The sequence below is a fragment of the Ambystoma mexicanum genome, chromosome 4q (genome assembly GCF_040938575.1).
Source record: "Ambystoma mexicanum isolate Mex_15411 chromosome 4q, UKY_AmexF1_1, whole genome shotgun sequence".
NCBI lineage: Eukaryota > Metazoa > Chordata > Amphibia > Caudata > Ambystomatidae > Ambystoma > Ambystoma mexicanum.
The window spans coordinates 1,107,765,976-1,107,780,499 of NC_090928.1; the positions used below are offsets into that span (position 1 = coordinate 1,107,765,976).

The 14,524-nt window shown below is 44.3% G+C and overlaps 1 protein-coding gene across 2 annotated transcripts in view; it reads left to right on the forward strand.

Annotated features, from left to right (window-relative positions):
- CDC42BPA (CDC42 binding protein kinase alpha) overlaps positions 1 to 14,524 on the forward strand; it is a 1,600,792-nt gene that overhangs the window by 601,704 nt on the left and 984,564 nt on the right. For both annotated transcript variants that reach the window (XM_069608679.1, XM_069608678.1), the window contains exon 9: positions 4,103 to 4,182. In XM_069608679.1, coding sequence (XP_069464780.1) covers positions 4,103 to 4,182 — 80 coding nt within the window. The remainder of the gene's footprint in view (positions 1 to 4,102; positions 4,183 to 14,524) is intronic.

Below are 14,524 nucleotides of genomic sequence, written 5' to 3' on the forward strand. Positions count from 1 at the left end.
AGTACGCCCTAAAGTCAGGCAAGGGCTAGCCCTTGCCTGTCCCTTGGAGTCATATGAAGTTTTCGAGCCTCTCTTGGTCCCACCCCACCCCTATAAATTGTTTCGTTAGTTTCTGTAATTTAGTTAGAAAAAGGGGGTGGTACCAATACTGGTAGGGCCTGGGAAAAAAGGACCCTGGGCAACACCACCATCTTTATTGACGTTACACTTCCTAACCATGAGCTCTTTGGGGGTAAGGGGGGGAACGACTACCTGGAGACACCAGCTTTTATTTTATTCAAAATGGCTAGGTAATTAGCCGTGTTCATGTCCCCAATCGTTTTGGTCATTAGGACCCCAAGTATTTAATATCCCCTGTAGCCCCGACAAAAGGTGAGTTATTCCTTGCATTCTGAAGCGCCTCCTCATGCAGGGAGAGGTTAAGGATTTCCAATTTCCAAAAGAGCTGGGAACCTGTCTTGTCCCAACACCTTGTTGATGGGGAGACGTTTCATAACCTGACTTATCTCATCCTCAGTTATTTTCTACTCTAACCTTTCCCTGTCCTCCCTGCCTACCCTTGGCATAGTGACCAATGTGAGATAACCCAATTGTTCACGATCTCCAGAGCTGTCTGGCCTACACAGCAATCTATAATACCTGGTCATCTGCCTAGCAATGTCATACAATTGAGTGATATTCCTATCTTTCACATCGGTAAGCTTCTTAATATTTCTGCCCCCTCCCCCACTTTGGGCCCTTAGAAACTTGGCAAGTAAACTATCCACCTTACTTGCCTTGGCATAATACAGTTGTTTGGTCCACAAAAGGGCTCACTTGGATGCCCTAGACCTAGCCATCTCTAGTCTGTTTGTGGTTAAGATCTTGAATAAAGCAAATGTGGTTACCCCCCCTGTCCCTCCTACGTTCCCCAACACCTCTGTAGAGGGCTCAGTTGGTGGTCCATCGCGACATGCCGATGGGGAGGAAGCTTCCTTAGATTTGCTCCTCGGCATTCATTAATTTCATCTGCTTCCTATCTCGCTCACCTGCACTGCTCTCTTCAGCTCGCTTCCATTTCCTCCATGGCGTTTCCTCAGGACTGCACTGGCTCTAGTCACTCCTCCCTGCACCACCGACCTGACTGGGGCCTCCTTTGCTTGATCTGGGCACCTCACCTTTGAGCGCATGTACTCAGAGCCTTTGGACTGTATGGGACAACAATTCCAGTTTACTCCAGCTGAGTCCTGGCGTCCGAGCTTACGTCGCTACCCTGCTCATGCCTCACAACGACCTCTTACTTTCATGTGCGGAGAGCTCCATGTTCTCCACATCTCCTCCTGTTCCTCCCACGCTGATCGACATCAGGGGTACGGCCCCACAATGGGGGATCTCCTCGACCCCCATTTCACCTCTCCGCCGCAGAGCCAAGCCCCGCCATCATTTGCTGCGGGTTTGCTTTGCTCCCGTGGCTGCAGCCCCCTTATCCTTTCGGTGTTCACTCCTGTGTCGGGCAATCACCATTTCTCTCTGGCTTTTTGGGGATTTTCCTCTGTAATGAAACCTTCATCCGAGGACGGGTAGCCAGATCTACCCCTTCCTCCATCTTCTCCTGCTTGTTTGGGCTCAAGATCCGCTTTCTACCAGGCCTGGGTGCCGGAGCACTCTGCATGTCTACTCCGCGTGCAGTGCCATTTTGGTCCAGCCAGAAAGGCCATTTTAATGTCACCTTGTGGTTTCCCTGAACAAAGGAAGCCCTAAAACACTAAATAGCCAAGAACAGGATTTAAAGTATATTGGACTACCAATGCAGAGAATGCCTTACACCCATGGTGAAGGCAATAGCCGCCATCAACCTACTCCCTGAAGCCTGTCTAAGGTGATAAAATCACCCTATCTCTCCTCACTGCCCCCCCACCCCCTTCTTTGAGATCTGCCGAAGAGTCTGGCGACTATGCAAATGGCAGCTGTGTTATAAATCCCATTAACATAACATTACAACAGTCCATAAAATCTAACCCCGCTTCAATCACCTCATCACTGACAAACCTGTGAATCAAGATCCTTCAAACAATACACAGCACAGGGACATTTGATGTAGCAAGAATGCCTTCAACATTGTAGGCTTGTATATCAAAGTGATATCTCTAGTTATTGACACAAATCAATAAAAGGGAGACCGGGTAGCGAACTATTAATTGTATTTGTCTTTAAAACTAGCCGTGATATCTTACAAGAGTTGTGAAAGCTAGGTAGCTTTGCCTGGCGACCCATAAGCTGGTAAAAGTGAGTCATCAACCTCCCCCAGGAAACCACTTTAGGGCATATGGAAGATCATGGTTCACTATTTGTTTAATAAGGGTTAAATCCTCAGTACAATCACAGAGCACACTTGTGGTTAATCACGGCTTAAGGCAGTCATGCTCTTACAACGTCGGGAGGTGGACCTGCTAAAATGTAAAAGGGGATAAAAAAGCAGCAATGTTGTAGTAGTTGGGAGTGAGAGAAGCGTTTTAGTATGTGGAAGAGTGGCGAGGAGGAGCAAATAGTATGATATTGCTGTAGGATGTTGCCTTGCTTTAGTTGCTGCATTTTTGCCCAGGGTCACACGAGTGACAGCCACACCTATAGAAAGAACTCGGGTATGCCACTACAGTGGCAGTGTAGCCGTCTCCTGCATATCACACAGTTGCTTCAAAAAGGTTTCCTATCACATCGCTTTCCTTGGGTGCTGTAGCTCTGCATTAGCACTTTAAAGCACCGGGCGCTTCTTGCAACAATCATTCATCTTCTATGCGCCTATCCATGTACTATAGAGCCCGCTATGCAGCAGGTTAAGTGAGAAAAGGCTTACACAAGCAATGACAAAGCCAACAGTTTTGGCTTGTGTGTAGACATTAGATAGGCATTTGTAAGGCAATGCTTTTCATGTGCCCAGGTAATCACACCATTTTCCAGCTGTTACCATCTTATGATCAGTTGTCAGTTAGTGCCGTTATGACAGTGCCTGGCAAATACCTCTCCCATGCCCACACAAGAGCCAAACCTGTTGGCTTTGCTAATGTTTGTTTTCGAAGGATTGATTTCCAAGATGTCTATTTAATTCTGCTTCTTTGCCAAAGTTTTTAGAATGCTCTAGCCTGGTTGTTTCCTTTAAAACAGGCACTTTTGCAGTGGAGGACTGGCCATCTTCATGGGTACAATTTGGCAAAGGGGTTGGTAGCTTGTTGACACTTTGAGTAGTGCTTAAAAACATCAGAATCTTGTTTTGTCAACAAATCAGAAATGGAAGTTGGGAGAAAGCAGCTCTTTGTGGCCTGTGCTACTTATTCCCCTGTCACAACCGCACAGTGCAACACTGCTTATCTGTTGCACTCGTTTTTTATTTGTGTAATTTCAAGTGCCTAGACCAATAGAAAGACTGCTTCTCTGGAGGTCTTCTGGTAGTTCCGATGAGAAATAATTTAAATTTACATCAGTTTTTAAGCTTTTCTCATGTCCATAAATAAGCCACAACTCTGGCGGAACATTGGATGAAGCTGTGATGAAGACGGTGTGCACCATAACCCACTTCTCTTTCCAATATGGCTGAAAAAAAAATGTATATCTACCTGCGTCAATATATTGCAATTACGGGTTGTGATATCCAGACCATAGGTTGAGCTTTCAGTGTTTATGAATGTGAAGATGATGTCCATGTTGGGGAGCTTGGATTGCAGGTAAATAACGTGTGCATCTTAACCACTCAGATCATTAGGACGTGGAGTTCAATGTCCTAAGCGTTCTGTGTGGATTGTCAATGACATGGATATTCATCTCCTCAGCATCCAGCTCTGGGGCAGGAATTCCAGCCACACTAAAGATGTTAAGTAAGTCTTTTACTTTGGTTTCCAAGCTTATTGCAATTAATTCACCAGTTCAAGAGTGACCAACGAATATTCGCAGACCGGATTTTTTAAGTGTTTACTAGCAAATATTTATGAGTCACATCTGGGCAGGTTCTAACACCTTAAGCAATGTTTCTTGTTCTTCACTGCTTTGTCTCCCATGTTTACCAAAATGTATCATTTAGAAAGTTTCTTTTTGTAAACTGTTTCCTAACAAACATTCTGTTGAATTGTAGGAGACGATGCCCCCACCATCACAAACCACGTTTTCTGGCCATCATCTTCCTTTTGTTGGTTTTACATATACAAGCAACTGGTACGTATAAAGTAATGTCCTTTTCTATTGTTCTTCTAAATGTTGTACACTGCTATGTAGATCCTCTGCTGTTTTTCCCATACTTCTTATGTTTGCACAGGTGAATACTCAATACTTCCAAACTTTTCCTTTTTGAATTGAAGAGAGGCCAGGCATATTATTTGCGCGCATTATCAACAATTTGCACCGTTTCCACAACAACCTCAATGAGCCTCCATTTAGGGGGTTCGTAATTTACACGCAATTGAGTACTTGCTCATTTGAACGGAGGCGAGATGATTCGCAGAGGCAAGCCTCTGATGTCATTGGGAGGCAAAGCCTGCTGTAGTGTGAAGAAGGACCCAGAAGGAGGTCCAGGCGGAAACCTGGAGGAACTCAAGCAGAGAAGCCCAAGAAGGACAGAAACTTAGCTGACGAGGCACAATGTTGTGCGGAATTGGCAAGGTCAAGCGGAGCTGACCCTGGCTTGGAGCCCAAGAAACACCACTGAACCCGGTGAGTGAAAGGGGAACGAGTCCCCCACTCGTACCACTAAAAACCAAAGATCGAGGACCTAGGCTGTAAGTAAGGAAACGCTCCCGCTGGCATACCAGAGAGGATGCTGACGAGACATGAAGAACGGTAGCATCAGGGGATATGAGCCACCATGCGCAAGTAGAACCTGCTGTAGAGAAGGTACACGGGTTTCTGGCAGTCGGGGGGAGTGGGTCACAGAGACCAAACCCAGTCGAGGGGAGAAATAACACACAGTACCAAACTGTATGAGGGGCAACCCAGCCTAGAAGGGGAACTAGACACATATAATAAGAGCAGTTACTAGAGCCTTGAACACCTGAGCCTTAGAATCATCCAAACAGCTCAAAGGCCCAAACAGAAACCAGGAGAAAGATGACCCTGGAGGACATATGCATTTCCCTATGGATTGAATGAGAATCTGGGAACAAGAGAGCCAAGGGAGCCAGGAGCAAGAATTAGCCAAAAGGGAAAGCAGACTAGACTTTTGTGTTCAGATGGAGGAAGATTAAGGATACATCGCTTTGTAAGCGATATTCAATCAACACTACAGCTAAGCCAATGCCTAGTCTGGGATGCTGAGGAAAACCCTTATTGATGTATTTTTATGTCCAGTTCAGTACTCTGGATGACAACCCTTGTATAACACCCCCCTCTTAGAATCCCCCTGACCCCACTGAGCCAAGAAGTAGGTTTGTTTTGCAAATTAAAAGGTTTATTTGAAAATTTAAACTATATATATATATATATATATATATATATATCACACTTGTATAAATAAATTGATAACTGATATCACACTTCAGAATATGACTGTGATCAACAAAGGATAATGTTACAGGGATACACTGATTTGGTTACTTAGGAGTAGTGTAGAGGATGAGGTAGCTGAAAATGCTTGATGGTTTCAAGGAAATGCAAGGTGGAATAAAATGCAGTACAGAAATAACTTGTTATGATTTTAGCAAAAGGTAATATGATCACTTTTTCTTTTGACAATTCATCCCCCCCCCATGCAATACAAGAAATGGAAGGAGAGCACACAGTCTTCAGGAATCCCAACAAATCACACTTTATAATGCAATACACAGTTCCAGCTCCCCCAGCAAGCTTAGAGAAAACAGGTAGGAGTTTGAAACACAGGCAAATTACTTTACTGTGGTTTGCAAGGAAGTGAAAAAGTGCTAAAATTGCTTTTAATTCCCTCTAGAGGTTCAGGTTAGGTGATGGCTACTTTATATTAGTTCAGGCTCACTTTAACAATACTCTATGAATGATTAGCAGATTGCAAATGAATTTTAGCAAAGAGAAGCAAAAAGCTGCCGATTTCTACAGATGAAGAAATCGGGCCAAATCGCAAATCGCAGTAAATTTCGCGAGTGCGTGTCTCGCGATTACGGAAAAAGTATAGGGAGTAGGAAGTCGGTTCTAGGTGCGTTGGAAAGCCGAGAATCTCGTTCCTAGCACAAACGGTTCCGGAGATACGGATGATTTAATAAAGGTAGATTTTCAGATTTAAAGTAAAACTCAAAATGACAGGTGACACCTTGCAGCTGCAGCATTGACAGGTGACATTTGTGCAGCTTTAAAAATGACAGATGACACAATTTCTAGGAGGCTGTTCTAATTAGGTTAAAATAGCTTGAATTAGATTATTTTAACTAAGAGATTGGGTTCTGCACAGTTCTGGCGGATACTCACTCCTAATTTTGAAATGAATGGGCCTCGTCACGGATCTGGTCAACTGGACTGGACTTCAGTTCTCTCTGCTCGGCGGGTCAATCAGGCACCGGTTCTGCTCACAGCGGTCTGGATCTCTGGTTCTGCTCACAGCGGTCTGGGTCAGCTCTCTGGATACAGCGGCCTGTGGTTCTCTGGATCTCTGGTCTGGTCTCTGGCAGTTGTTCTTGGCAAAACAATTCAGACAGCTCGCCCGGCTGTGGAATAGTTTGCAGATGATTTTAAGGATGCTGAGGCCTGCTGAGAATAGTTCTCAGTTTGTGGGTTTAGGCCCTTGCTTTAAGTTCTGAAGTAAAGTTCTGGTCTTTGGAGATTGATGGATGTGAAGTCTGGAGTCTCCCGGCAGAGCGTCCCGCAGAAAATGGAATTGAATGTCTCTACCTGTCCCAGCAGTCTCTTTTTATGTGTTTTGGAAGTGGGTGTGTGCGTGGCATAACTGAGCCTGCCCCTCTCTACTTGTAATTGGCCCAATTCTCCCCTCTCCCATGATTGGGGGAATTGGGTTGTGAGTCAGAGTGATGAGGTCTGTTTATGGGTCAGAGGATCCTCCCCTGGTCAATTTGCCCACAAATCTATTCCTTATCCAAATACATATTTCCCAGGTACACAGTTGTTTGACATCACATACACACATCATATATTACTAAAGATAGTCCCTGTCCCGACTCTGGCGTTTCTAGGAGCTTGCATTCAAAATGGCAACTTATTTTCGATTTTAGTGGGTTTTGCAACATGGGTTTTTCATCAAAAATTATACAAAGGTACATTTCCCTTCCACATATATCCCAGTAACATTCCATGTCTCTAGCTTAAACACATTGTCTACAATAATCATAATTAGCGGGGTTTGGCCCCAGAACCTGGTACAAATTGGAGTTTGGACTCAAATCGTGAGGGCATTTTTCAAACTAAGACTCTCAAAGTTGTACATTCCTGTCATTTGGTTACAATGAGTTATCACTATTTCTATAAAATATATATTGGTTGCAATTCAACTCCCCCAAGTGTTTGGGTCCGCCTCCAGGAGTCTGGGTGGGTCAGTGATCACATGTCTCTCCTTGCTGGCAGAGGGCTGTTGACAGGAAACACTCAAAATTAACATACCCCATTCAACAGAAAGAGCCTTTTGTGTGGGCTCCAGCAGGCTGCCTGGAAGTCTCTCCTCAATCAATCAACAGGGTCATGTGATATCCTGCCTCCTGGTGTGGAATCTCTGAGGTGTTAAGGTTTCCCAGCCTCTTGGCCTCTGGGGACAGCAGGTGGCTAAGATTTCCAATTAACTAACAAGCTTTGAAGTCCCTGCCCCTCTTGCACTTCCCTGTCAGAGTTTAGACCGCTAGCGCCACCTTGGGGAATTTGTGGGTACTGCATCCATTTTTGAGTTGTCTTGAATTACTGCATTTCAATAGAGTGGTCTTTTGCTTGATAGTATAGGGCCCTTGCTTAACATTGTTTTGATGGCATCCTTACAGTAGAGTGGTGATGTGGAACCCCCCACAAAAAGTTTGTACCTTTGGCGTGGTTTCGTGCCAACTGCGCAGTTCTCCTATTCTGGCGTGAATGTGGGCGGCGATAGCTCATCCCCACATCCACCCAGTCTATTGATTCAACATGGGTCAAAACCCTTGACAGCTTAATCTATGATCTTTGAGAGAATTGACTTTCTTTAGAACTTGAGAATTCAGGATAGTTATATCTGAGGTAAAGCCCTTTTCCTTATTCGTTGAACTTTGACAAAGATGGACATGAACTGATAGACTCGAGAAACCTATCCCCTGATAAAGAAATGTGGCACTAGGAGAGATTCCTGTACCCACCAGGATATTATTTTCACTGATATTGACAAGCACCTTTAATTTAGATTGGTAGGTAGGGAGTGTTTGGCAAGGTTTGTATGCAGTAACCTTGGGGTGCACTACAACAACTCTGACTACAGGTAATAGGAAACTCAACCTTTGGTATAAGCTTGTACTACAGTTTGGTAGCATGTTGAGCAGCCAGGCTTATCTCAAGAGGGGTCAATGTGAGCTGTAGGGGAGTTATACAGAGATTCACAGTGACAAGTATTCAAATAAAGACTTAGACGCAAGGTTTCTTGAATAAACATTTCTTAATTTATTTATCAGTCAGTTAAAATAAGCCTTCTTCAGATGGGAGCAAAATAAAAAGTAACACAAAAATATACTTCAGTACTATACACTCTTAGTTTCCAAATCAGTAAAGACCCTTTTGGGATGACCCACAGACACAACCTACACTCTCAGGTGACTTCAATAGCTAGGGTGCTGGGGACATTAATATCTTACTGTTTGCATTTAGAAAACTGTTATAAGTTGATAAAAGGAAAAGTTTCTTAGAACAAACAAGAGACCGCAAATATTCTTAAACACGCATCTCTCCCATTCATTCCAACCTAGCTGGCAGTCACCCAGCAGGGCGGCTGTCCTTGCCGGACAGTCAGCCGGCCAATCACTACAGCGTGCATTTGGGTCTCCTAGGAGACTAAGCACAGGGAGTTTTGTGCACCTCCCTCACTTCCTGCCCACCCCAGACACCCTGGAGCCAGAGGCGGCCTTCACTCGTTAATTCCGCCAAAGGCAAAGTGAACAATGGGACCAAACCTGGTTTGGCGCACAGAATAAATCTCAAGAAGGACCTTTCCACAAAGAAATGGCGAAAAAAGACGACCGGGGCCATTTTGACAAAAATAGCACCCTTGGGTGCTTTACTGCAGCTGCGAACGCAGCCCGTGGTAATTGCACGCCACGGTATATAAAACAAAACCTCTGCCAACAGCCATTCAGTGAGGAAAGGGTAACATAAAATTGTTACATGAGAAGCTATACAAAGGGGATACTAGGTAACCCCTCCAGCACCCTATTGTTAGATAGTGTGTGCTGGGTCTAGAAAGTTACAAATGTAAGTAAAGTCAATTTCACTTTACTGCTCTGGGAAACAGTAGTGTATCCCAGAGAAGGTATTTAAACCTTTGGGAAATCTGAGAGACTTCCCTGTGTCACTGCACTGAAGGTGCTGTGTGACACAATGTAAAATATGATGCCTATGGAGTTTGTCAGACCCCACAACCAAAAGAAACACAGAGTACAAAATCACATTAAAATACATGAGAGAGTGGAAAAAAGGGTCTCACTCTTTCCAGGTTAAAAATATCCAGCAAAATTGCTGGGGGTCTCTAAGGTGGAGGGAATTAGCACATTTCTGAGAATTCTCCCTAACACTCGTCCCCCCCAGACTAAGGGACACGAGGATTTAATCCACCCCTGGATCAGTCTCCTTACTCCAGTCGGTCATAATTTCTGGAGAGACCATCCGCATTTTGATGATTAAACCCTGACCTGTGTTCAATGGTAAAATCCAACCCCTGTAGGCTGATTGATCATCTTAACAATTTAGGATTTTCCCCCTTCATCTGCATTAACCATCTCAAGGATTGGGTGTCAGTTTGAATCACAAAAGTAGACCTATACAAGTATGGCCTAAACCTCTTCAGAGCCCACACAATGGCAAAACATTCACGTTCTATGGTTGCCCACCTTGTCTCAGGTTTCCTACTGATGAAGCAGTTTGGGTGTTCACTGCCTTTCTCATCCAGCTGACTCAGAACTGCACCTTTATTGGAAGCATCTGTCTGTACAATAAAGGATTGGTTGTAGTCAGGAGTTCTTAAGACTGGAACTTGACAAAGGGCTTGCTTAAGTCCTTCAACTGCCTTATTGCATTCCTCATTCCACCTGACCTTTTTGGGGAATTTGGGTGAGATCACCACATTCAAGGGAGAGACTATGGTCCCATAGTTCTTAATGAAGTTCCTTTAGTAACCTGTAAGACCTAAAAAGACTCTCACTTGGGTTTGAGTAGTAGGTATACAAAGTACAGTCTTGTACAGCTTGTACTTTGCTAGGCAATTGCCTTATCTCACCTCCACCTACCTCGTGTCCAAGGTAGACCACTTTACTCTGCCCAATTTGACATTTGCCTGCCTTTATGGTCAGATTGGCCTGCTCAAGAGCCTGCAATATATATCCTAAGTGGTCAATATGTTCCTTCCAAGATAAGGTATTTAAACCTTTGGGAAATCTGAAAGATTTCCCGGTGCCACTGCACTGAAGGGGCTGTGTTACACAATGTAAAAGATGCCTATGGAGTTTGTCAGACTCCACAAACAAAAGAAACACAAAGTTCAGAAATCACCTTAAAATACACGAGAGTGGAAAAAAGGGTCACACTCTCTTCAGGTTAAAAAAATCATGTCCTCAATATCCAGGAAAGTTGCTGGGGGTCTTTAAGGTGGAGGGAATTAGCACATTCTTGAGATTTCTCCCTAACAGGGAGCTTCTTTATTAGCAGTCGGGTCAATAAGGCATTTTCTTTAAGTTAAATAAAAAAAGCATTGTAAACCGAATGTCTTCTGGTCAGAGTCTTCCTTCTAGTGCTCCACAATGGCTATTCTCTAGTTGTGGCTAATGCAATGCCTGAGATGCGTTCAATAAATTGTATTGTGTTGGCAATCAAATGATTTTGAGTTTCAGTGAATGAGCTTCTTTCTTTGTAAAATGTTTTGTTGTAGGGGGCAGCTCACTCATTTGTTTTCCCCTACCTCCTTTGCAGTTTAATTTAGAAGATGTAAAATTACATTTTCCTTTCCTTACCTTCAGAAAAGAGATGCACCTTCTCCCCTCGAAAGAAATAATATTTTGTTACAGATATCTGCTTGGAAGTTTCAAGTTGATTTTGCATCCAAAGTTGGATATGGTTTCTGAAAAACACAGGAAATTTAAATTGCCTCGATAGGCCAAGGTACCACACCAGAGGTGCCCTGCACAAAATATTGGTGTATCATTTGTTGCTCCCTAAACCTTTACTTACCCCTAATTCTAGCAACAAAGGAGGTTTTCTACCACTTGATGTGATCAGATAATCTAACAAAGGAAAGGTGCCCCACCTTAGACACCCTTTAAGGAAACATTTGAATAACAAGACCCACAATGGAGATGGAAGCCCTTCTACTCTTTCTGCATAGAATTACATTCATATTTTAATTTCCCCATGAAAACATGACTCTCGTTGCTTGATTTTTTTTTTTTGTGTGAGCCCATGTTATTTTTTCCCTGTGCTAGCTACTGGCCCTCACCCCCAGACCGGGGAGGTGAACAATATACATAATTCTCCCTCTCCAGATCAGCTAAGACAGTAGGAATACAATGGGTAGCCTGCTTAAAAGAATATGGTTAACAGGAGTCAGGTGCTTCCATAGGTTCTTTAACAGTAACTGGAGTGACCGTCAGACCTTTCCAGTGAATCCTTCTAACACTGAAATAGCACACAACACTCACATGGTCTATTCGACCCAAAGTGTGATATCTATTGCATTGTCGTTTCAAATGGGGTATTAACCAATGGCATGCATACAGGTTCCACTTGAAATATACCAAATGCTGCAAGGCTTTGTTTCTGTACATTTGACAACTGGTTTGTGGAATTGAAGCATGTCATACCACAGGTTTTGTCAGCATCTGTTTCCACTCATAAAACGCCTCACCTGCACCCCGATCTTGCAGCTGATGAAGCTACTCTAATATGTGTAAACTAATTCACTGATCATCAAGCCCATATCGTCCAACTGGGAGGGGAGCCACCATGCCCATCGTGCTCTTCCTGGAAGCTTGATGCCAAACACCCATCTTTACCAAAGAAAGTACAATTTATAACCTATATGACATGTGTGTAGTAGTACGTTCCAAGCATGAGTGTGTTAACACTGTGAAAGTTTGGTGCTCCAGTACTCATAAATGCCAAGTTTACTAATCTGATCCTGGCAGCTGAATTGGGGAGACCCAGATCGCCACTGTGCAGCGTACTGTCCATAACACTCCTCCTCTAGGGCCCCACCGAGTGCACATGCACTTTCCTATGGGCTTAGAGAGAACACCTCATGCTGTGTGGCAGCTCGCACCTAAGCGATGCCTTTGTCTGCAGAGGTGCGAGGGGACACACGCAATGAGCTGCTGCTCCTCCACCTACTGGAGGCATGCACTCTCTCCCTCTGCATTGAAACTTCCTGCAGACGCTAGCGAGCACTTAACATGGGACACCAGTCTAATTGTCGTTTGTTGAATGTGCTAAGTCTCAGACAGGAGGATCACCACACTATATCTGCCTCCATTCCCTTTCTGAGCCATCCGCTTTCACCGGAGGCCAGGTTCTGGGGTCATGATGGGAAATCTTCCTTACCCTCGCTCGAGATGCGCTGAAGCCTCTCTCTCTGCCACCAAAGGGTCAGCGGACCACTCTGATGGATCTGCCTGTCCTTGCTATCGGCAGGGCCTGCAGGCCCATCTCCCTCAGGCTGTTCCCGGATCGCGAGCACTACGGACCCCGGAATACTCAAACTCTTTCCATCTCCGCTATCTAGGAACCCAGCTCCAACTCTTCATCCCGGTCCTTGCTCCCAGCTCAGTGTCCTGGGACTCCAGGGGTTCGCCTCTGCTTTATTGTACCCCCATGCTGCACCCCAAACGCAGCCCAAGTCACCATCTTCCTCCCTGTGCCAACTTGCTGTCACAGCACAGCAATTTAAGTTAACCCAGTCCCCACCAGAGATGCCTCAGTGTGGCACTCATCCATGCCTTGGAGGGCTGCCAGAGCCCCCAAGGCATCTGTGTTGCCTTGTTGGTTCCCTCTCTCTTTCCAGTCTCTTTCTTCAATTCTGTGCCAGTCATTGCTGGACAATGCCATTCATCCATTTTACTGCAGGGGGCAGCTAGGATTTTACCTCAGAATGCTAAGGGTCTAAGCGGCGGCCTCTGTCAAAGCGGGCCCCATTGTGCAGCCTTTACCACCATCAAACAGACAATATATCAACATCCCATGTAACTCAACGCAACTTTGACTCTAAAAAGACCCCTGAATACATTAGTGCACACATTACTACACTAAATAAAGTGCAGCTAGATGGCAAAGTTGTGTTTGTATGCATGTGTGTGTGCATTCTTCATGAGCAGTGAAACCTGTTAACCTCCTAAAGAAAGGCTAGTAGTCCCGACCTGTAGGGCTCTGAGACGGGGGTTACATAGAGTCTAGAAACTTGGTCCAGAATGCTTTTGTTTTTTACTTATTTCAACAATGTTGGCTTCCTTCGGTAATTGTTTAGAGACGCTACAGCGTGATTTGATTTGATTTACCTTTCAGAAAAAGCATCAAACCACTGACACAAGGCTTAATTGGCTATGTAATGTCTTTACTGCCTTTTATAAAGGCAGGCAGCCTCAAAATGAATCACATCTCCAAGGGGCCTTGCATTCGGGATCTTTGGGGCATGGGTTCAGAAACCTCTGTCATATTAAAACACTGCATCTCTAAAAGTAGAGAATCTGCAGATTTCTCAGAGGATGATACAGGTGAAACATTGTGGCGAGATAAGGTGATGACGTGCAATATAAGAATTTAACACGAGGCAACATATTTTAAAAGGATTCTCCTCTTGACAAAGTAGCCAATAACGTTCATACTGCAATACAGGGTCGGTTTTCCTCTCGGTAAAGAACAGTAACGTTTTGAATGGATTGAAGTCGCCCAATGTGACATGAATGGTACTCGGAGTAGCAAGAACTAATATAGTCAGGTTTTGAGCTAATAAGGGATCCACCTTAACATGATAGAGGCTGCTGTCGATGAAAGGGAGAGCCTGTCAAAGTTGGTGTAGGTGAAAAAAACAAGGTATTTGATTGAAATGCCACCAAAGGTATTACTTAAAAATATGAAGCATTAGTTAGAGCACATCCTCATATGTTCTGTTCTCTAGAAGGTGTTCTAATGTTTGCTTGATTTGTGGACCCCAGGCTTGCTTTGCAGATAGAGATCGAAGTTGTGTCTCATAAATAAGGTCCAGTGAGACTGAATGCGTTTGGGGATGTTTGTTGTCTCTTGCCGATCTGGTCAGAATGCTCTTTTTTAGTGGTTGGTGCACTAATGTTTCTAAGATTGGCCCTCTTTTGTAATAGCACTGGTGAGTTTAAAAATTATGGAAAATGCTAATGCAGCAGCTCCATCATTTTCTTAGGTAATTCAA